Here is a 22,652-nt window from a genome sequence, read left to right as displayed (position 1 = left end):
GGAAACCTGCACACCAGAGAATTTTCTTAATTCTCTGAGTGTGTGAAGACTGCCAATCCGCATTGGGCCAGCGTGGTGGACTATTGGCCTAACCCCTCTCATTCTGAGAGGAGACTCGAGCTCAACAGTGAGTCGAATATGGGTTCATAATGATGATGATGATAGATAGTCACAAACCAATGTCTATTACTCTCTTCATTATCTCAACAAATGAAGCCGAAAGCGTAAAACCGTTTAACAAGGACTTTATTGCGCCTTTACGACTTATTTACTCGAAACCAATAGTGTAGAAGTAAAAATTTTATGAGCCCCAACTAAAACCTTGGCCTTGAATTAATTTTCTCCAACGAAATTCGGATATGGCCCAATAAAACTTTATCGTCACATTGAGAAATTAAATTGGGATATTTTATGTTGTGACCAAGAGCTTGCGTAGCCAGACCTCATTTTAGGAATAATAATATGCTCCCGACAGATTTATTTTTTTCGACCAATCTCATGTTGAAATAAACATAGGAGATATTATAATGCAGTAGTGTATGCGCAAGCACAGGTCCATTCTCTATTCCCTCACTCTAATAGTCCGATGGGACGGCAGACCGACACGACTGGTGAGGGTGGCCGCTCACTGTCAATTTTTAGTTGGCCGACTTTTTAATTGTGTGTGATTTAGTTGGACAGATGTGCAGGCTGTCATCGCTATACCTGTTCTATAATCGACTAAGTCGGCCAACTAAAAGTTGTAAGTGAGCGGAGGCTCTGAGAGATCAGGCGCAGGGCCGACGGCTTTACGTGCTCTCCGAGTCAAGGGGGTGTACCAATACCGCCAACTTCCCAACTCCAGGCTGTTATTTTTTGTTGCTCTGTCCCAGGATCCGAACACTGGACCTCATTTTCCGTAGCCAAACCAGTTACCACGGGACCAATGAGGTAGTTAGTTTTAGGAATACTGAAACTTTGACTGTCTACTTTCCTACTCGTAGCATAGATAAGATATTTGTAGCATTTTATGGACTTTAGACTGTGTATTGGCTGTGGCTGGAAGGAAGCAGGTTTCAAGGGTCCTGACCATCAACCATCTAAGTATAATAATTTTTTAATATTATCTTCGACATAATATGAGAAATACTGCCCCCAGACGCCTCCTTATTTAAGGATATCTAGCAAAGTGTTGCCTTGAAGCTAATGGTTTAGTGAATCCTCATGATATCCAATAGAAAATAAAAAAAAAACGTGTGTGGTCCCAGACAAAAAGTGATTAAGAATTAGAATTCTATCAAGAATCCTCTATTGTCGGAGAAGTGTGAAGAACATGTTGACAGCAGCAACATAGAAATTTTAAAATAATCTATGGTCGTAAAATCAGCCCGAAATTTACTTTGTCAAGTGCAAGTGTCAAACGTGCGAACGTCAACTGTAACGTTACTTTTTTACTTTTTGGTATTAAGATATATTATAGCCTAGATTAACACATAGGCTACTTTTTATCCCGGAAAAATCCATGGTTTTCGAGGGATTTGTGAGAAACTAAATTCCACGCAATTCCATTAAGAACATAAGCAGTCTTTCAGTCATTTTCAAATGAGGTATATCTGAATATCGCAGGCTCTAGATCTAAAGGAGGGTTTATTGCTTTCGACTGTGACAGATGTCAAAGATTTAACTTAGTTTTATCGGGAACTATTAATAACAACAAAATAAGTTAAAGAGTTTGAAAACGTATTTCAGTGTTATGAAAATTTTAATAGATTTCGAGGCCTAGAGCTAACGTTAATAATGTAACACCTAGGTTAGATTTACGAAGCAGTAAAGGTTGAAATCGCAAAATTATTAATTGTACATTGTGCTTCTAAATGTTTGGGTCAAGAAGGTCAAAGGGTCAATTAGAGAAATTTCAATTATAGAGGTTTGGGAGGGTTAGCTATAAAATGCATCGATATCGCTTTATATATTGAGTAAGCCACTTTTTGATCTTATCTGATAATATAAATAGAAATCTATTTGGGTACATATGTTAATAGATTAGATATTTTGTATTTTTATTATGGTTATTCGAGTATTTTAGATCAGATAAGATTGACCAAGTCACTGTAGGTTACGAGGTACTGTTATCAGTGTTGTATCATTCAGAACACGTCTGTGCATATTTACAAATATTTTCCTTTTTATTTTCCCTCCCTGTATAAGTTTTATTCATCTTTTCCCGTAAGTGAATCATTAGTAAATATGAGTTATTATGCGCGTGAATAATGTGACCTACATTGATATTCTTCAAAATTAACAATTAAGGATATTAATAATTACGTTAGGGTATATTAGGTATTATAATTAATAGCGGATGGACATTTTGGACATAAGCTGCTGGACATAAGCTTATTATAAGTATAGATTGCCATACACAATGTATATGAGTTTCCTGTATCCAGCGTATTTAACTTTACTATAAAGCTGAAGAGTTTGTTTGTTTGTTTGATTGTCCGCGCTAATCTCTTGAACTACTGGTCCGATTTGAAAAATTATTTCAGTGTTAGATAGCCCATTTTTCGAGGAAGGCTGTAGGCTATATAATATTATTATCTATGTATTCCTACGGAAACGGGAACCACGCGGGTGAAAGCGGTTTCACCCGCGTGGTTCCGCGGGGTCGCGTGGCTGCGTCAGCTAGTGTAGAATAAAATTTTACATCTTCCAAGTAAGCCCGCGACCAACTTAGACTGCATCGTCGTTTAAGAGATGAGTTTGCGGTCAAGGACTGAACTGGGTCATTTCCTCCCGAGTAAGTTGATGAGGGTCGAGGTTCTGTTTCCTTGGCCGTTAAGTTAAGTTTATGTTGTTCTGTGCCTCTGCACGGACTGCGTATTTCGCTTTCCTGTGATAAATGATGTGGTATTTTCTGGTTTGTCCCACGCTGGTAGAGTCGGTAGCTACCCTGCGTCAGGACGGTGTAAAATAAAGAAACAACAGTCACCTATAGTTCCGACATGGCAGCAAGAGGTCGTTGATGAGCCGCTGCAGCGCGAGGCAGGGCGCGGCGGGCGCGCGCAAGCTGCCGCGACACCACGCGCAGCGCGACATGCGGCGCGAGCAGCGCGCGCACCACACGCCGCCGCACCACGGGCACACGCAGGGGCCACAGCACTGGGGAATTCATTAGCATTATTATTATCACCAACAACAACAACAACAACAACAACAACAACAACAACAACAACAACAAGGACAACAACGAATACAATTTACATCAAATTACCAGCAAAATTAGCTGATAGAAATTTAAGTGTTGCTTTATTTAAAATTAAAATCAAAGAACTATTGTTAAAAAAACGTTATTACACTATCAAAGACTATTTAACTGACAAACAATAATAATTAACGTATAACGGACATAATAATAAATTAATAATTTTAACGCCATAGTCATTAAGTAAATCTCAATGATTATAGTGTATTGACAATGAAATTTAGTTATAAGATTATTTTTAAAATTTGCATGCTATTTTGTAGCAAATTGTATGCCAACATTTATTATATCAAGATCTGTATTTAACAATTTGCAAATAAAGAATTATGAATTATGAACAATATAATATCACTAGCGGACGGAATTGAGTTTTTTACAAATCCCTCGGGAACCATGGATTTTTCTGGCATAAAAAGTAGCCTATGTGTTAATCCATGCTATAATATATCTCAATACCAAATTTCAGCTAATTCGGTTAAGTAGTCGAGGCGTGAAAGAGTGCAAACATTCATATCATTCAATCATCATCATCAAAATCATCAGTTTTCGCAAATCTCGGGAAACCATGGATTTTTTCGGGATAAAAAGTAGCCTATGTGTTAATCCAGAATAAAATCCATTTTCATTCTAAATTTTACCAAATCGCTTTAGTAGTAGCGGCGTTAAAGAGTGACAAAAATCCAAACATACATCCAAACATCCATACAAACTTTCGCGTTTATAAAATTAGTAGGAAGTAGGGTAAGCATAATCAACAACAAAATAATTAAATTATCTTGAACGTCATAAACAAAAAAATAAATTTTATTTTCGTCATTCATCATCATAATTATTATAAAAAACAATATCTTTAACAACATCACAATAATTTTAAGGATTTCCAAGGATTTATATTATGTCACTGGGATTTGTTCAACCCCACATATGTATACTTAAGGGTTAAAAAAATTATTAAGGTCGTCCACTTGTTCAAATATTCCACCACGAAAATAATTATTGTGAAAATATTGAGAACCAGCGGAAGCCCGCGACTTCGTCCGCCCAATAAGGTTTTCCTTAATCTGGCCATTTCGCAAATCCGTTGATAGCGATAGTCTATTAACTATAAACTCCTGCCGAAATTAAACTTTGTATGTCGAGCGGTTTTTGAGATTTGGTGATGAGTGCTTTCGCTTTGAATATATCCTGCAGTACAGCAAAGATATAGTTTTCATAATTTTACGTACAACGGCCAATCACCTAGGCTTTTAGCCATGTGGCACGTCGATTCTCTTTTTAAAATCGCAGACGCTTCGAAATTTAAAAATCTATGGGAATGACATTTGCTATCACGTGATCCCGTGATCAAGATATCGGAACTGTCATTCATATACATTTTTGTTTGTTTTGGAAGCGTTAGCGTTTGTAGAAAGAGAATTGACGAGCCACATGGCTTTGGTTACGTACCGAAAAAGGCTCTGAATAAATAAAAGTAGATTATCGTCTTATGTCTTACGTCTATTGTTGTAGTTGTCGAGCTTGACTTTCGCTGTCTTTGGATTCGTCGTTTTTAGCTTACACTAGTAAAATAAAACAATTCATTCGACTAATGTGTAGAATTAACGTTTTACAGGAACAAGCTAAGCCAAGCTACCTATAGCTTTGGTGAAAACCGCCATAGCACAAAGGATTTGCACCGCCTGTGAATATTATTTGCATTAAACCTTTGACTGCTTTATGAATATTTAATACGCAAGAACAGACACATAAACTTTATAATGAACAGTTTATATCTAGATGTTTCTGTTATTATAATTATCTTGATACTTGTCTAATACGGCGTAGGTAGTACTACGTACAAACTATATTATCCTTTTGTAGAAAAAAAACTGACAAAGTTAATTTAAAGAACCCAAACGTTTGTCGTTATTAAAGTTGAACAGACTTCATTACATGTCATTTAAGTTATAACGCTTTTTGATTCAGATTTAATTGAAAATATACATTACAGAAATTTTGAGCAGATATGGCATTGTCTTAACATTTTTATTCCTAAGTGTATATAAATATAGTGTTCCTAGAGAATATTCTCTGGACCTATCACATATTGATCTCGGAACAATCCACGATTCTCGCGGGATTTGTGAACGAACAGTGTCGCGGGCGTCCGCTATATGTAAAATAACTAGAGGTGCTTTATCAGAAGGTCAAGCTCAAATATCGTTTTTTTAATATAAAGTATCTACTTAATTCACCTGTAAGGGCTCCAAGCATATGCTGCATTCAGAGAACCTGGAGAGTATTTCATCACAGTTCGGGCAGGAACACTGCGCGGCGTGGCCGACTTCTGATGACTCGAGTGCTGGCTCCACTATCGGTAGAGACTTATCTGTAAGATACATTTTGAAAATTAGATTTGATTGAATTGCACGTGTTATCTTGAAAGTTCTTTAAGGGCAATGAATGATTTGATTTGTTATTGTTCATCAAATCCGACGAATGCAAGAGCCAAGAGGGTTTTGCGTACTGTTTATAAGTAATTCGGATTTTCCAGATTTTTCCCTTTCTAGGGTAATGTTTGTCGAGTGTGTATGTGGATATGTGTGTATGTATGTCCATTTCTTTGGCACGCTCTACATCCCAAACGGCTGGACGGATTTTGATATGTGAGGTGTCATTGAGTTCGTTAGAGTTGTGATAGTGACATAGGCTATATAATTTTTCAAAATGGCGCCCGTAAATAAAAAAAGGTGAGTTGGTAAGTTTTCTTTACTTTACCCTAATATGGGTATCAAATGAAAGGTCGTGAAAGGACAATTTAAAAAAAATATATATATTATATTATGTTTATATAACCTATAATAAAGCAGTCGGGGTTATTGTTTTTATAATAATATTTTTCAGTTGAATTTTTACAAGAAAATAAGAAACTTAAGCTATCCTTAGCCTAATACTCGTAGTTATACAAATTATGCCTACGTAGATTAAATTCTAAGCTTACTATCGCACTACAAGACACCTGGTAAATTTTCGATCCGTATGTCACCGATATTCCTAGAACTCGTACTAAGCGTTTTACTTTCTTTGTTTCTTATACGCAAAGCTAATAGCTAGGGTATGGAAATCTCTTCCGAAGTTAGTGTTTCCTATCTCTTTAAACCTAGGCATCTTTATGATGAGAGTAAATAGGCATACTCTAGGCAAGCGCGACATCTTTGGTCACATCTGCACCTACTATCAGGGGAGTATTTTTTTTTATTCTTTATAAGTTAGCCCCTTATCAGCTCACCTGTAAGTACCTGTGATGTTAAGAGCAAACTTAAAAGGAGGAGGATGGAAATCCACATCCCTTTCGTAAGTCCATTTAATATAAATTAAATGTAAGGATTTTTCACTGTGCTACTAACAAATGCGTGTATATGACAAACTTCAATGTCGCAACCGTTCGTAATGTAAGTATTACATAACAGCTGCGCCGAGAGAAAGGTTTCGAGGTTGCGAGTAACCTGTTCTTACCATCGGTATTTTGATACTTGTGGAAGTTTTATGGCATTATGATAACTGCGCTAACATCTTAGACAGCTGCCGTACCGTGACAAAACACTGTAAGATATACAATTTTGAGGAATTGCAATTTTTGTTAGAAACAGTGTTTATAAATTAATTTTTAGGGAGTTTTTGCAAGAGGCCTATGATGATTATGATGATGATGATGATATAATCATGTACAAGGACCTCTAATATAAATGTTACCACAAAATATATCTCAAGATACAGTGTAATATCATCACGGCAGAGTCTGCGTTGTCATAGACGAGTCTTTTACATCTTCATTTTTTTATTCAATGACAAGCCCTTGACTGCGATTACACCGGCTGGTCAATATACTAACTTTGACATATGTGATGTATAGGTGAGCTAAATTAACAATAACAACCACATTTTTCTTATTCCATAAAGCCCATTCCACAAAACTGACAATGTCAAATGGGCAATGACATTTACCTACTCTATGATATCCACGAAATAGGTACCGGATGATATTTTTACCTATAATCTCAATTTTGTGCAGTTAGTTTTAAATAAATAGTGAATACGATTGCACGTGACTTAATAATTACTAACAATAGGTAGATTGTAAATTTGGTATTAGGTCAATAATATATGCTGATGATAAGAATAATTGTGTACGGAACCCACGCTGTGGAAGTCGAATTCGCACTTGACCGTTTTTTTATTATGTGCGTGTTACATGCGCATAAATTAAGAAAAATATTGATTTTTAACCTTCTTGGGGTTTCCCATGGCATTCGTTTTAATGAGTTATTAACTGAACATGCAACTACGGCATTCTTTAAGTTTTTGCTATTGTTTTTCCTTCTTTCGTTCTACCTTTCTTTACACTAAGCCTGACTAAGCTATTATAGGCTCATTGTACTAAAATCTCAATAGCATAGCAACCCCTCCCGCTAGACTATTTTCGTATCCACCCCTAACACAGTTATTCCTGAAAGGGAATATTGGTCCGTGATACCCGATGCACCACGTGGCCATCAAATGAAGAAAGACCTATGATTTATAGATTAGCAGAACCTCGCGGTTTCACTCGTGTAGTTTCACTTGCGGAAACATTTTATTTTTCCATTTCATTCCCATGGAAATACGAAGATAAAATGTAGTCTATTTTACTCTCTAATAACTAAGCATTCTATCGGTGAAAGAATTTTTCAAATTGGTGCAGTATTTAGGAGTTTATTCGTTACATCACACTTCATCACACTATCACATATATAAATGCAAAAATTTGTGTGTAAGTGTGTATGTTTGTTTCTCCTTTGTGCAACGGCTATTGAAGTGATTTGGCTGAAATTTGGAATGGAAATAGATTTTACTCTGGATTAACACATAGGCTACTTTTCATCACCACATTTGTATGCTATTCTTAATATGTTTTTATTTCACTTGTATTTGTCTTTGCGGTGTGCAAATAAAGAATATCTATCTATCACCGAAAATCCATGGTTCCCGCGGGATTTGTGAAAAACTGAATCCCACGTGGATGAAGTCGCGGGCGTCCGCTAGTACAAAATAAAAATACTTTCTCTTTATACTCTTTATAATGTAGCTATACCAAATTATCCACGTGTACAAAGTATTACGTAAATATATCTAAAAGTACGAGTTAAATTAACTAGTTTTTTGTGTTTTCAGCAAAAAAGTGAACTGTGCCAATGAACTAGATAAAAAGAAACAAGGCCAATCGCCGTCACAGTATAATATTAATTACGCAAAGATAACAAAAAGATAACAAAGAAATAATGGGTTCAGTGACTTCGCGCCGGGTTTGTCTTTTGTAACATGTTTACTTTTGAATGTTGTATAAATAAACAGAATATACGGCAACAAGAATAACATATAAAACTCCCACCATGGAAGAAAGAACTGTAATGGAGGTTAAATTTGATTATTTTCGAACGAAAACTTAGACCTTGATTATAATACTTGTTGAGCTATTAGTTAATTCGATTGATTTCTAATGAAAGACCACACTTTAAAGTAATCGCTTTTTAACTCGTTTTACTATATTTAACTTGGTAATGGAATATTCTTACAAAAAACATAACATTATTTCTAATTTATAATATTAAAATTAATTATTAAACACTCAATATAACGCAATGTAAAACGTCCAAATGTCAAAAAAAAAACACCTTTTTCTCTAAAAAACACCAAAAACTTATATGCTGAATTTAAGAAAGTTACAGGCGTAGGTTAAGCCTATTATTTTATAAATTGTAACTCATAATTTCTCATCATATCATATTATGTATATTTTACATACAAACTACAATGTTGAGTGTTTACGTTGGAAATTTGTGGTCATTCATTTTCTGGCCATTGCCCTGAAATGATTCATTTTGATGATGATTAAAAATAAAATATTATAAACTGACCATTTTGGGAAAATTTAGTAGGTAGGTACACTTATTTATAAAATAATTAACTACGTTGATTTTTAAGGTATTTTATCAATTAACTTCAGAGGCTATTGGTAGCGTAGTATAATAGCAGTCCACAGTGTAGAAGTTTATTATAGATTTAGTGCTAACGAAAAATTCATTAAACAAGGAAAAACAATAAACTGTGTAACAAGTTCAATTCATTACAAAATCAAATAATAATTATGTCGCGGCTTAAACCAAGACATTGTGCAATGGAATTGTCAGAAACGTCGTTAAACGTTTTACAGGTCATTTAGTTTTGAACTCGAGATACTTCGTCATTAAGGAATACTATTAAAATTAGTGGATATTATGACTGGCTTTAACAGTAATTTTATGTTTTAAAAATAAACAATTTAGAATTAAGATTATATTTTCTTTGATTATGTAATAAGTCAATCAAACAGTGTTGTCATCTTTTCTTTTTTTTTCTTTTTTACAAGTTAGCCCTTGACTGCAATCTCACCTGATGGTAAGTGACGATGCAATCTAAGTTGGAAGCGGGCTAACTTGTTAAGAGGAGGAAGAAAATCCACACCCCTTTCGGTTTCTACACGACATCGTACCGGAACGCTAAATCGCTTGGCGGTACGTCTTTGTCGGTAGGGTGGTAACTAGCCACGGCCAAAGCCTCCCATCAGCCAGACCTGGACCAATTAAGAAAACCTTAATCGGCCCAGCCGATAATCGAACCCAGGACCTCCATCTTGTAAATCCACCACGCTTACCACTGCGCCACGGAGGCCGTCAAATCTTATCTCATCATCTATGATAAATAATAAGATATAATCAAGAATGAACTATGCTACAACTTTAGATCATCCTAACTATGCTTATGGTTATAATAAGACAAAATGGTTCGACTCAATCGATGTCGCCTTCACACAAGAAGTATAACACAAATGTTGCAAATCATTGAAAATGATGAATTTTTAAAACTAGAGCTGCTGAATTTGTTATCGGTTCTGCTAATAGACTCTGTCTTCCAAAACGGCAGCAGAGAATTGAATATTTAAGGCACTCCAGGAAAAATCACTATGCCAAAAATGATTAAATACGAGATTTTCAAATATGGCAATAAAGTCAAAAATTGTAGAGAACAAACAAGTGACTCCATAATATTTCAAAAATTGTTTCTTTAAAAAAAAAAATGCCTACCTACAACAATTTACATATAAAATTGTTTTAACTTTAGGCTACTAAAAAGGCATACCCTTAATTTAAAGAAAATACGATACCCGAGTCCGAGGACGTCCTTGCCTCCATTTTTAATTGTTCCATTTTGTTTTCGTAGCATTCACGTCATGCTGTCACGGTATTTAACTGGAAGCTTATTATTATTTCAGCCGGTAATTACGGGTTTTTGTTTAACACTACTTTGTCTAGTTTTTTTGTGAAGTTACATTTTCTACAGTCATTAAAAGGCTGTCAATACGGCCATACTTTCGAAAGTTTGGTATTTTTTGTATCGATTAGAACTTGCAAGAAATGTCTCAAAATGGCTGTAAACCTATTAATACAATGTATTTGTTACTAATAAATAATATTATACTAGTAAATAATATGGAATATTTCTCATACAATGAAAACTTAGCCCTTGATTGCAGTCTCACCTGATGCTACGTGATGATGCTACGTGATGATGCAGTTTTATAAAGGCTTATTTGGTGCAACTTTATACTACTTACATGATGTGTCAATTGGAATATAAATAAATGTACTATTCATGATAAAAACTAAATAATTAAGAGTAATATTAATTTAATTATATTATAATGATTAATTGTTATTGTCGGGTACATGTACGGGATTAATTAATTAGTGTGTTATCTACAGACATTCAATTGAGACAAAGAAATTGCTACTTACCTAATAATTTAATTTTGTTATCTATAATATCTATATTAATATTACAAAAGGCAAAAATTGTAAGGTTGTATGAGGTTATCTTTGGACTTACTGCTTGAAAATATTACTAATAAATAGCCTCGTTATTTGTGATTGTCATAGGCTATATTTTATCCTCGTATTCCCACGGGAACGGGAAGAAAGAAAAGCTCAGTAGGTATGACCCGACCAAGGATTCGAACCCAGGACCTCGTGATCTTAAGCCTCATAGACCCTAGGGCCAACGAGGCAGTTGATTTAATTACATCATCAGGAACACAGCAATGCTGTTTGGCAGCATCAGAAATAAGCATTGCTATTACCTAAGATAAGCGTGCACTTTATAGATGCGAAAATACACTGCCTACCCTGACTCCATCACAATTGTACGTATAGTACCTACCCTAATTAAAAACTCTGTTCATGCCACTGCTTTGGATACACAAATAAAGAACTCTACTACTACTGAATAACTTCGAAGTTCTATGCAAGTCCATTTTAAAAAGAGCTAATGAAAGTACGTTTGTAAAAAGGAAAACCATGATTTTCCAAGTTTTCAAATGTAGAATAAATTTCATTCGAATTTCAAAAACTGTCATTCGCAAAACGGAAACTGCAGATGTGGCAAAAAATAGAAAATGTGGTAAATCGTTGAAATGCGCTTTCGACATTCTGTGACGTTTGTCGTGATCACGGAAATTACTTTAAATACAACGTTGCTTCATAGTTGAAATTTAAAACTAAAAAGAATCGGATTAAACTTAAAAGAATTATAATGGAAAGAATAATGGTTGATTTGAAATCAATCAAAATTTAACCTCCAAAAATTAAATTATTATTAATTTAAATTATAGTTTGTCCCAATTACACAATGCTCATTGGAATACATAATATTATGATGTAAGAAATAAAATATTGAAATAAGTTATTGATGTTTAACATTTAATAATTAGAATTTGAATAAATAATAAAAAAAATATTTTATTGCATTACTAGCGGAGGCCCGCGACTTCGTCCGCGTGAAAATCAATGTAAACTTTCTACCCCTATTTTACCACTTATAATATGATTTAAAAAAATCTTGAATCACATTCTATTTCGTATTTTTTTAGAACAATTTTTTGAAACTGTAACTCTAAAAATGAAGGACTTTTCGTACAAACTTTCAATCCCTATTTCACCCCCTTCTTCTTTTCCTTTTATGGTCAAATATTACTTTATGTTTTGCTCCAAGGTCCCATTTGCCATTATACCAAAATTCATCTTGATCGGTTCAGCCGTTTCCCGTGAAAAGGTAACAGACAGTCAGACAGATAAACTTAATTTCGTATTTATAGTTTAGATTTTACAGCTTTCTGGGTGGACAACAAAGACCCGCTTTTCGTGTTGTTTTAAATGAGGAAACTATTTCCGAGGTAGTAAAAGAAAAATAGTAGGTATCGTTAAAACTAAGTGCTTTGTATATCACGGTTAAACGAGTAATTTATTTTTATCATAAAAGTAAAGTTGGCATTTAAATAGATCTAAAAATATCGATATAAACAAACAACCCGCCGATAGATTTGATAAGCTATGTAGGTCACTATAGATAAATCGTCGAAATCCTACTCATATCAGTGTATTATCTATTTTATCACTTACTAGCGAATGCCCGCGACTTCATTCGCGTGGAATTCAGTTTTTCAAAATTCCCGCGGAACCATGGCTTTTTCTGTGATGAAAAGTAGCCTATGTAATAATCCACCATTCCACATTTTAGCCAAATCGCTTCAGTAGCCGCAGCGTGAAGCAGGAACAAACATACATACACACTTTCACACACACAAACTTTCGCCTTTATAATATTAGTGTGATACTTTGTTAAGTGCTTATGAAATATAAAGTAAATTCAAAATTCATGTATCTTAAGGCTTAACACTTTTTTAACGGACGTTAAAAAAGCGTTTAAATACAACCAACGCATTTTTTTTTAAAGAATATTTGCCATATCTTTTTTAAATATGACCAATATTCCCATTCCCCTCCAACTAGTCGGGAAAGATTGTGCTAGGGGTGAGTACGACAATAGACCAACGGGGCGGGAATCGAACCACCACCCCTCGGTGATGAGTCTGATCGCTCTTACCGTTGAGCTTTTCCAAGTACATGTTCACATGACAGCGTTTTTAAAATACGACGCTGTTTTTCGAGCATTTTCAATTTTGGGCGTTGGAAATAGACCTTCGTTTAATTTGAATGCTTTATTAAAATCCATTAAAAAAACTCTAGCGCTAATGGGGGCTTAGTCTACAAGCACTTTTGAAACATTAAGTTTGACTATTTGTAGAGAGTCTACCACCAATTCGGACAATATTAATTACTACTACTATACGTATACACGTCGTAGCAGACGTACGTAGCCTATAATTCACGTGCCCGTGGGAACACGGGGATAAAATATAGCCTGTGTAACTTCCTGACGATGAGCTTTCTATTGTTGAAATCGATTTCGGTAATTATGTATCCGAACAGCCCTTTAGTTTTTTTTGACAGTATAATGCTTACCGGGTCAGCTACTATTCAGGTACAAACTTCTTTATATTGTTAAAACATTCTACGCTTCGTTTAACGTGATTTCTACAAATTGAGATTTTCTTAATTGGTTTAGGTCTGGCTGGTGGGAGGCTTCGGCCGTGGCTAGTTATCACTCTACCGCCAAAGACGTACCGCCAAACGATTTAGCGCTCCGGTACGATGTCGTGTAGAAACCGAAAAGGAGTGTGGATTTTCATCTTCCTCCTTACAAGTTAGCCTGCTTTCATCTTAGACTGCATCGTCACTTACCATCAGGTGAGATTGTAGTCAAGGGCTAACTTGTAAAGAATAAAAAAAAAATATTATGACGCGTACCTACAAATAAGGTTATTTCCTCTTTCCTTATACGCACTGCAAAGATATGGAATACCCCATCAGCTTCCGTTTGCCACCACACTATTTTCACCAAAGCAAAACTCACACATATCACCCTACTCTGCATTATTGTTTGATCTACACTGATATTTTAAAAACTTTTATTTTTGTGTAACAAATAAACTCAAAGACTGCTTGGACCGATTTGAAAAATTCTTTCACCAATAGATAGCTACATTGTCTGGGAGTCGCATAGGCTATACTTTATCTCCGCGTTTCCATATAAATGAAAACTGCGCGGGTTCCGCGAGGTTCTGCTAGTAATATATACTTGTACTTAATAGTTTAAAGATGTGAAGTTTGTAGTATTTTAGGGGACCAATTTTGAAAATTATTTTATTTCTAAAAAGCCCTGTTATTAGTGAATGTCATAGGCTATATTTTATGTCTATATTCTCACCGGAACGGGAACTATGCGGGTAAAACCGCGAGGTTCTAGTAATATATATTAATAGGCGTTCGCTCATAACAAAAATAAATAAATATCTAAGGTATGTTTTATACCTAAATCCTATAGAAATCCTCGTTGTCTGTGACGAAGTGATGACGGGTACGTACAATACGCCTTCATACAATTGGTATGGAGGCGACGGTTCTAGACCGATGCATCACGGTATTCATTCGAATCCGGCCTTACTCATGTTTTACCGTAACAATATTTACGTCATACCGCGAAACTATTATTTATCTATTTATTGATTTGATTCTTGTATATTCTTATCCTTTATATTAAATCTTAATAAGTATCTAGGTTATTTTTTTTAATTCTCTACAAGTCAGCCCTTGACTACAATCTCACCTGATGTAAGCGGGCTAACTTGTTAGGAGTAGGATGAAATCCACACTCCTTTCGGTTTCTACACGACATCCTACCGGAAAGCTAAATCGCTTGGTGGTACTTCTTTGTTGATAGGGTGGTAACTAGTCACGGCCGAAGCCTCCCACCAGCCTGGACCAATTAAGAAAACCACAATCGACCCGGCCGGGAATCAAACCCAGGACCTCCGCCTTGTAAATCCACCGCGCATACTACTGCGTCACAGAGGCCGTCAAAGTATAGTTTAAAATGGAAAATATTGGGGTAGATAAGAAGAGAAGAAAATTAGAAATATCAAAGAAAAAGCTGGAAAATCGGTTAAATGCAAATAATGTTGTTTTGGCAATTACTTTCGTGTTATTTATAGTAATTTGGTGTTTGCCGTATCTTGAAATATGACCAATATTTCCCTTTCATTCCAAGGCAAAAATGTCTGTTTTATAAGTGGGTAGGACTATAGATAGTACCACGGCCTGGAACCAAACCTAATAATCACTTGATTTGCGTCCATTCGAAGAATTATTGGATCCCGAATATAAATAAAAACTATACAAGTATAGCATCTACGTAAACATCACGAATTAAAATGGAAAATAGTTTAAATGATTTCTTTGTTTATTTTATAGAAATGGATAGGGGAAGACAATTAGAAATATCTGAAAGGAAAAGCCAGAAGATCGTTAAAATGGCATTTGCCTATATTTGCGTTCTTCACCAATATTCTAACTGCCAGGGACCGAATCCTAGGCCACTCTTGGTTTGGATCCGGCCTTTCATTCATCGATGTATTGAGGCTCGAACTGAATATTAAACTATAGGGCGAAAGTCTGACGTAGCCTACACTCACATATTTGTAGTCGAAGAAGTACTCGTAGTTGTGATGGACACATAAGGATAACGGACTTTAGAAGGCCAACGAACTAACTAACAGTTTCAAAGTTACAATTGATGGTGATAATATTTATTATTCATATTTAAACTCACGCTATGAGGTATAAATTCTATCTATTTGGGTTAGAGGAAAAGTGAAAACGTAACTCATCATTACCATTTTAGGAAGTGTGACATTGTTTTTTTTTTCGCTACGACAATGATTCATTGTCACTATGCATATTGTACGTCATAATATGTTATGCTTGGCGCCCAAAATATAACAAGAAAAGATGAAGAACACAGTTATATAGATAGTTGGTCCAGATCTGGCTGGTGGGATACTTCAGCCGTGGCTAGTTATCACCCTATCGGCAAAAAAGTATCGCCAAGCGATTTAGCGTTCCGGTACGATGTCGTGTAGAAACCAAAAGGAATGTGGATTTTCAACCTACTCCTGACAGGTTAGCCTGCTTCTATTGCATCGTCGCTTACCATTTAGTAGAGAATCAAAGAAAAAAAATTGCGGGCTAATGGAGTCATCATTCATCATCATTATCAACCCATATACGGCTCACTGCTGAGCTCGAGTCTCCTCTCAGAACGAAAGGGGCTATAGGAGTATGTATGTAATATGAGTTGATAACGAACGAACGAACGAAACGAATTTTGAATATTGAATAGCTTATATCAATCATGAAATGCATTTGAACTAAATAAAAAAATATGTAGTAGAATTGATAACCTCCTGTATATTTTGGTATTCTATGTAAATCAAGTTACTATTGCATAAACATAAATATCATTGACCTTCTTCGGTACAAGATTAGGTCCATAATATGCTTCCTGTATCGATGCGGTAGTCTTTATTAGCCAGTCAATCAAGTATTTTGTTTATGTTTATAGCATGTCTTATCAAATTATTTACGCGGATTATACATATGGCATATGGCTCTACTACTCGTATGACACCTATTTATTTTTTTTATTAATTTAAATAATTCTAACAAAAAATAAACCTGCCTAAACAATCCAACATTTATTTACAAAAAATGGAGATAAGATAAACTAAATTGTAATACAGATTAATAGAATAATTAATTATTATTATTAATAACTGCCATGTCCAATATTTACTGAGATATGCTAATCTAACAAAGAGACATAAATAAAAGTTAGTTAATAGTTATATGAGTGTGTCCAAGCTTTGCTTGTTTATTTTTTGTAATGCGAAACTTTTGGATAAGGTTATTTATAAAAATAAAAATCTATACTAATATTATAAAGCTAAAGAGTTTGTTTGATTGAACGCGCTAATCTCAGGAACTACAGGTCCGATTTGAAAAATTCTTTCAGTGTTAGATAGCCCATATAGCGAGGAAGGCTATAGGCTATATAGTATTCCCATATTCCTACGGGAACGGGAACCACGCGGGTGAAGCCGCGCGGCGTCCGCTAGTATATAATATTTTGCTTCAGCTTCGAATCCTCGTTACTCGCCTATTATGTAGTTTTCCAATGATAAAAGATTTTTTTAACCGAATTAGTTAATCGTTGAAATTAAATAATTAATAGAATTAGTAAAGTGTAACAAATGAACAAACACATTTATAATATTACATATAAGTAGGAGTACCTACTACTAAAATAATGTATTAATTACAATTAAGTACATAGTACTACGCGGTAGCATATTCGCATATTTAATGTCGGAGACAAACAAGTTAACTGACAGCGTGACAGACTCGACGGGAGCTTATAGCTGTTAATTTGTAACAGCGAGAGCCTATGATAGCCAGATACACCTCACCTCCTCATTTTATGAGGGCTGTAAAATTGTCAGCCTAAGCTACCATAGGTAAGTATGTCAGTATGTCATAAGTGGTAACTTTGGAAGATAGCAGGTTTCCTATAAAATCCTCAATTGCCTTTAAAATCTAATTTTTCAATATTTTCTGTAGGATATAGTTGAGAACGCTGCACTTGAAATTGTAGACGAATACATATATTCAGGACATAGAGTCCAGTTAAGTAGGCCCAATTTCGAGAAAGAGGTGAATCGCTAAATCGAATTCGGCTGGGCAGCATTTGAGAAACTTCACGTTATCTTTTCGTCCAAAATTTCTCAGTGCATGTCTTCAGAAGTCTTCGAACAGTGCGTGTTGCGAGTGATGACCGATGTACCGAGACTCGTCGCTAACTCTGGGCTTCATAAGAAGGCTCAGAGTCACACAGCGGGCGATGGAACGAGCTTCCGAGCATAGCTCGTTCTCAATCTCTGCGTAATTGAATCAGAAATGAGGAGATCTGCAGGAGAACCAACCGATATCGCTCAACGAGTCGCGAAGGTGAAGTGGCAATAGGCGGGGCATTCGAAGAGCCGATTAACGTCGGGGTCAATTTTAAGCCATCAAAAAGTAAGGTATATCTGGCCATGCAGTCTTGTAGTCCATATTCGCTCAAATAGCTAATGCTAGAGGCACACTCAACACTTTAGTATTCTAGGAATGAGTGCCAGATGCATAATTAAATGCTCCTGCCGCAACACTGCTGAACTGCGTTATCTATGAGTAATTCTGTCTATTGAGATGCATCGTGCGTGTGTTTGTGGCGCATAATACTTGACATAGTGTGATTGACAGCATGCACTTCATAGATGCTATAATGCGTTCCCTGAGGAGACATTATGAACCTTGGAGAAGGAATTTTCGATTTTGTACAATTTGTACGAATAATGCCTACTCTAGTTAAACTATTTGTGCCACCCCATTGGTGTTTGATTCATAAGCAGATTGAAACATTATACTGCCAATTACATAGTATTTGTATAGAGTATCAAAAAACTTGAATAGAAAATCTCATTTTTATTCACTTACTATTTAAATATCTCAATCATCAGGCCTTCCGGAAATGACAAAAATCTTTACCTCGTATTACCTTTATTTGGTCAGTTTACTGACATTCATAAGGTTGTTGCACTGTTGTCGTTAATAATAACAATAATAATAAAAGGTTAAAATGTGATCATGAAGTCCTGGATTCGAGTCTTGGGTCACGCTATGAAAGTCGCAGGCGACCGCTAATTAAATATTAAACAGGACTGAAACTCACTGATTATTGTCGGACTATGTCCGACTAGTTTCGAACGCATGCTGTAAGGGTACAGCATGCGTTCGAAATTAGTCGGACATAGTCATGAGCTAATTCATGCAAAATGTGAGCTAAAGTTTAAGATCATACCTTCTATATCTACGTTTTCTCCGCTAGAAGACTCCGACGCGTCATCTTCTATCTTCTTCTCTGTGACGATGGTCATGCTGTTCTCTCCGCAGTCGTTGTTCTGAGATCGCTTGTCCGTTACGGACTGAAACTGTGAACAAAGAGAATAAGAAATTAGTTATAATATTATAAAACAAAGTCTTCTACAGCATCTGTCTGTTAATAAATTCGATGACGACTGAATGGATTTTCATGCGGTTTTTTAAATAGATAGTGATCTATATGGAAGATATATGGAAGGTTTATTTTGTGTTTTTTTTATTGAAATATATACTCAGAGGCACAATTATCCCCCCAGTTCAATATGACGCGAGTATGATGTGGGTATATGATGTGGGCGGATAATTGTGCCTCTGAGTATATTTGTTGGAAGTTTCGGGAAAAGTCAATAGATTTGATAGAAATGGCTAATCTATTTAAATTGATGCGATGAATCTATACTAATATTATAAAGCTGAAGAGTTTGTTTGTTTGTTTGTTTGTTTGATTGAACGCGCTAATCTTAGGAACAACTGTTCCGATTTGAAAAATTCTTTCGGTGTTAAATAGCCCATTTATCGAGGAAGGCTATAGGCTATATATTATCCCTGTATTCCTACGGGAACAGGAACCACGCCGATAAAACCGCGAGTCGTCAGCTAGTGGTAGAATATTTTTTTTTGTAGATCTACAAAAAGTCCTCGATGGTAAATACCTATCTATATTTTAAAGATGGCTGATTATAGCCATTATATTATCTCCCAGCTATCTTCTGACCTCCGGAGGCATAAATTTTAAATGCCTGCGAAAAAAGATGTGTTTTTCTCCCGGATAACATGAGTCACAACGCTTGTGTTAGGTACTAAATTAATTAAATAAGTATCTCAAAACTATACAAATATTATCGAATCACCGTCCTCGAAAACCATAATAATCTTAAACCTTCTAATCCCGATATAGTTTGTTTAATCAAAACCAGTCAACCGAACAATGTGACTTGACCATGAAACGTACCATGGTCATTTTGTCCAGTAAAATGCGGAAAAAATAACATTGAATTAAACTTTTATATTTGATTTCGTGTTAACATGGTTAGTTTGAATTTACACACAGGCGAAACCTTCATCGTCGTCGTCGTTATCAACCCATATACGGCTCACTGCTGAGCTGGAGTCTCCTCTCAGAATGAGAGGGGTTAGCCCAATAGTCCAACACGCTGGCCCAATGCGGATTGGCAAACTTCACACACGCAGAGAATTATGAAATTCTCTGGTATGCAGGTTTCCTCACGATGTTTTCATTCACCGATTGAGACACGTGATATTTCGTGTTTACCGTGTGTGTGTATTTGTGTGTACCGTTTTCACGTGAAACCTTCATACTTCTATACTAATATTATAAATAGGTAAAAAGTCTACTCCACCGATTTCCGTTTTAGGTAAAATTTTAAGTAAATTTTAATCAAATTTCAAGGTCACAAAATTCTTCTTGTTTATTCGATGACAGTTTATACTTATGATACTGGTATCTATAAAAAACTGTAGATAAAATAAAAGCGCGCTAACCTCGAGTGTACTGTACTGAAGTTCGTTAAACTCTACGTAGAGCTTCAAAATGGTTGGTTCATATTTTATAATAATGGTTGACAAAACAACCAGGTGCAACCTATTTTCTGACTTTAGTCGCTTTCAGAAAATGAAAATCACCAAATTCGTTTGACTACAAAATATGATTCTCATCAGAAAAATAGAAACAGTTTCGTAACTATGTATGTTGTAACTATGTATGTAAGAAAATCTTGGAATCTTAATTTGCCCTACTTCCCGGTCTTCGAATAGGATGAAATTTTGCACACGCTCTGAGTTCTGATGACAATACATGACAAGCTAAGAAACGTCATTACAAATCCAATATGGCGGCCTCCCCAAGAAGGCGGACTGGCTGTTTGAAATCCACCCCCATGATATGGATATCAAATGAAAAGAAAACATAAAAGATAACTCAACATAGGGTAAATCAAGAATTGTTATTTAAAAAAATGTAAATGTCTTTAACTACAGGTTAGTTTCAGGAAATATATTAGGGCAATTACGACAAATAGGCGTAAGCCTTGTGAATAAAATATAACACAATACCTACAGTTCAATGTCAGTTAAAGTTGGCGTGTTCTGTTCAATGTATACTAATATTATAAAGCTGAAGAGTTTGTTTGTTTGTTTGTTTGATTGAACGCGCTAATCTCAGAAACTACTGGTCCGATTTGAAACATTCTGTCAGTGTAAGCCTATAGTCTTCCTCGATAAATGGACTATCCATTTATCGAGGAAGACTATAGGCTATATTTTATCCCCGTATTCCTACGGGAGCGGGAATCACGCAGGTGAAACAGCGCGGCGTCAGTTAGTCTGTTATAAAATACATACAAAACATTAAAGTCAATCAAAAATTACAACTACTGCTTTTTGACTAGCACATGATAAACGGAGACTATATAAACACTAAACTTACCGCTGCAAAGTATTTAAACACGTAATTTTAAAACACTTTAAGTTTATTTATGTAGAAATATGTAGTTTCTTAAGGTTTTTGTCTATGTAAACAGGTTTTTAACATAAAATGCGAACACCAAACACAAATGGCACTGGCCTCGCATCTGTGTAGATACTGAATCGAAAGAGCGTGACTTAAGCCTTAAATTGGCAGACTGTATTCCTTCTTAGTATTAATAGATTTAGCCTGTGACCGCAAGACCTTCGTGATACGGTACGTTAAAGTACGGTAACCAATTTTTCAAGTTGCCTTGACTACAATCTCACTTAATGGTAAGTGATGATGCAATCTAAGATGGAAGCGGGCTAACTTATAAGGAATATGGTAAAAAACTGCACCCCTTTCGGTTTCTACACGACATCGAACCGGAACGCTATTGCCTCCGTGGCGCAGTGGTATACATGGTGGATTTACAAGGCGGAGGTCCGGGATCCTTGGCAGGACCGATTAAGGTTTTCTTAATTTGTTCAGGTCTGATTGGATTGACCCCTGAATGGATTTGCTTCGACCGTGGCTAGTTACAACCCTAACAGCAAAGACGTACCGCCTAGCGATTTAGTGTTTTGGTACGGAAAGGGATGTGGATTTTCATACTACACCTAACAAGTTAGCTCGCTTCCATCTTAGATTGCATCAACACTTACCATCTAACTTCTAAAGAATAAAAAAACGAAGGTCTGACTGCTACAGGCCCTTAGTAAATTAGCATTAAGTTATTTACCTTGATACTTTGGAATAATCCATCACTTTGTAAGGCAATGTACCGATTTTCTCCAGTTTCGGTGTTATTATGTACGTGCGTCATGTAATTTGGATATTTAGGATGTGTGAATTTAACATTAGCGTCTAATAACGTTTGTGAACTTTGTATTTAGACACTCGTAACACGAGGTACCCTCGTGCTGGCAAATTGGGTCATTTATATATGTCTGGAAGTTATCCCGAGACAAAGGTGTCTTGGTTAATATTACTGAATTAGTAACATAATACTTGTATTTAATTCTAACTTGAAATTATAAAGATTACACTCAGACGTCGTATTTTAAAGATAATTAATTAATCGTAATTAATAAAAGGTGGTCTTTTGAATTTAAATTTT

At 35.6% G+C, this 22,652-nt stretch overlaps 2 protein-coding genes across 6 annotated transcripts in view; one reads left to right on the top strand and one right to left on the bottom strand.

Moving 5' to 3' along the window:
* LOC112043432 (adenylate cyclase type 2-like) overlaps positions 1–22,652 on the top strand; it is a 164,655-nt gene that overhangs the window by 78,755 nt on the left and 63,248 nt on the right. The gene's annotated exons all lie outside the window — the stretch shown is intronic.
* LOC112043433 (probable E3 ubiquitin-protein ligase sinah) overlaps positions 1–22,652 on the bottom strand; it is a 60,940-nt gene that overhangs the window by 5,021 nt on the left and 33,267 nt on the right. For 2 of the 3 annotated variants that reach the window (XM_024078844.2, XM_024078841.2), the window contains 3 exons: positions 18,986–19,115; positions 5,476–5,609; positions 2,969–3,138 (listed from right to left, as the gene is read on the bottom strand). In XM_024078844.2, the coding sequence (XP_023934612.1) occupies positions 2,969–3,138; positions 5,476–5,609; positions 18,986–19,115 (434 nt within the window). Of the gene's footprint in view, positions 1–2,968; positions 3,139–5,475; positions 5,610–18,985; positions 19,116–21,511; positions 21,660–22,652 lie in introns of those variants that run through there. The other variant, XM_024078845.2, reaches the window with a different exon arrangement.

This window comes from Bicyclus anynana, chromosome 15 (genome assembly GCF_947172395.1).
Source record: "Bicyclus anynana chromosome 15, ilBicAnyn1.1, whole genome shotgun sequence".
Lineage (NCBI taxonomy): Eukaryota > Metazoa > Arthropoda > Insecta > Lepidoptera > Nymphalidae > Bicyclus > Bicyclus anynana.
Note: the sequence above shows the minus strand (reverse complement) of the source record. Positions and strands in the feature narration are given on the sequence as shown.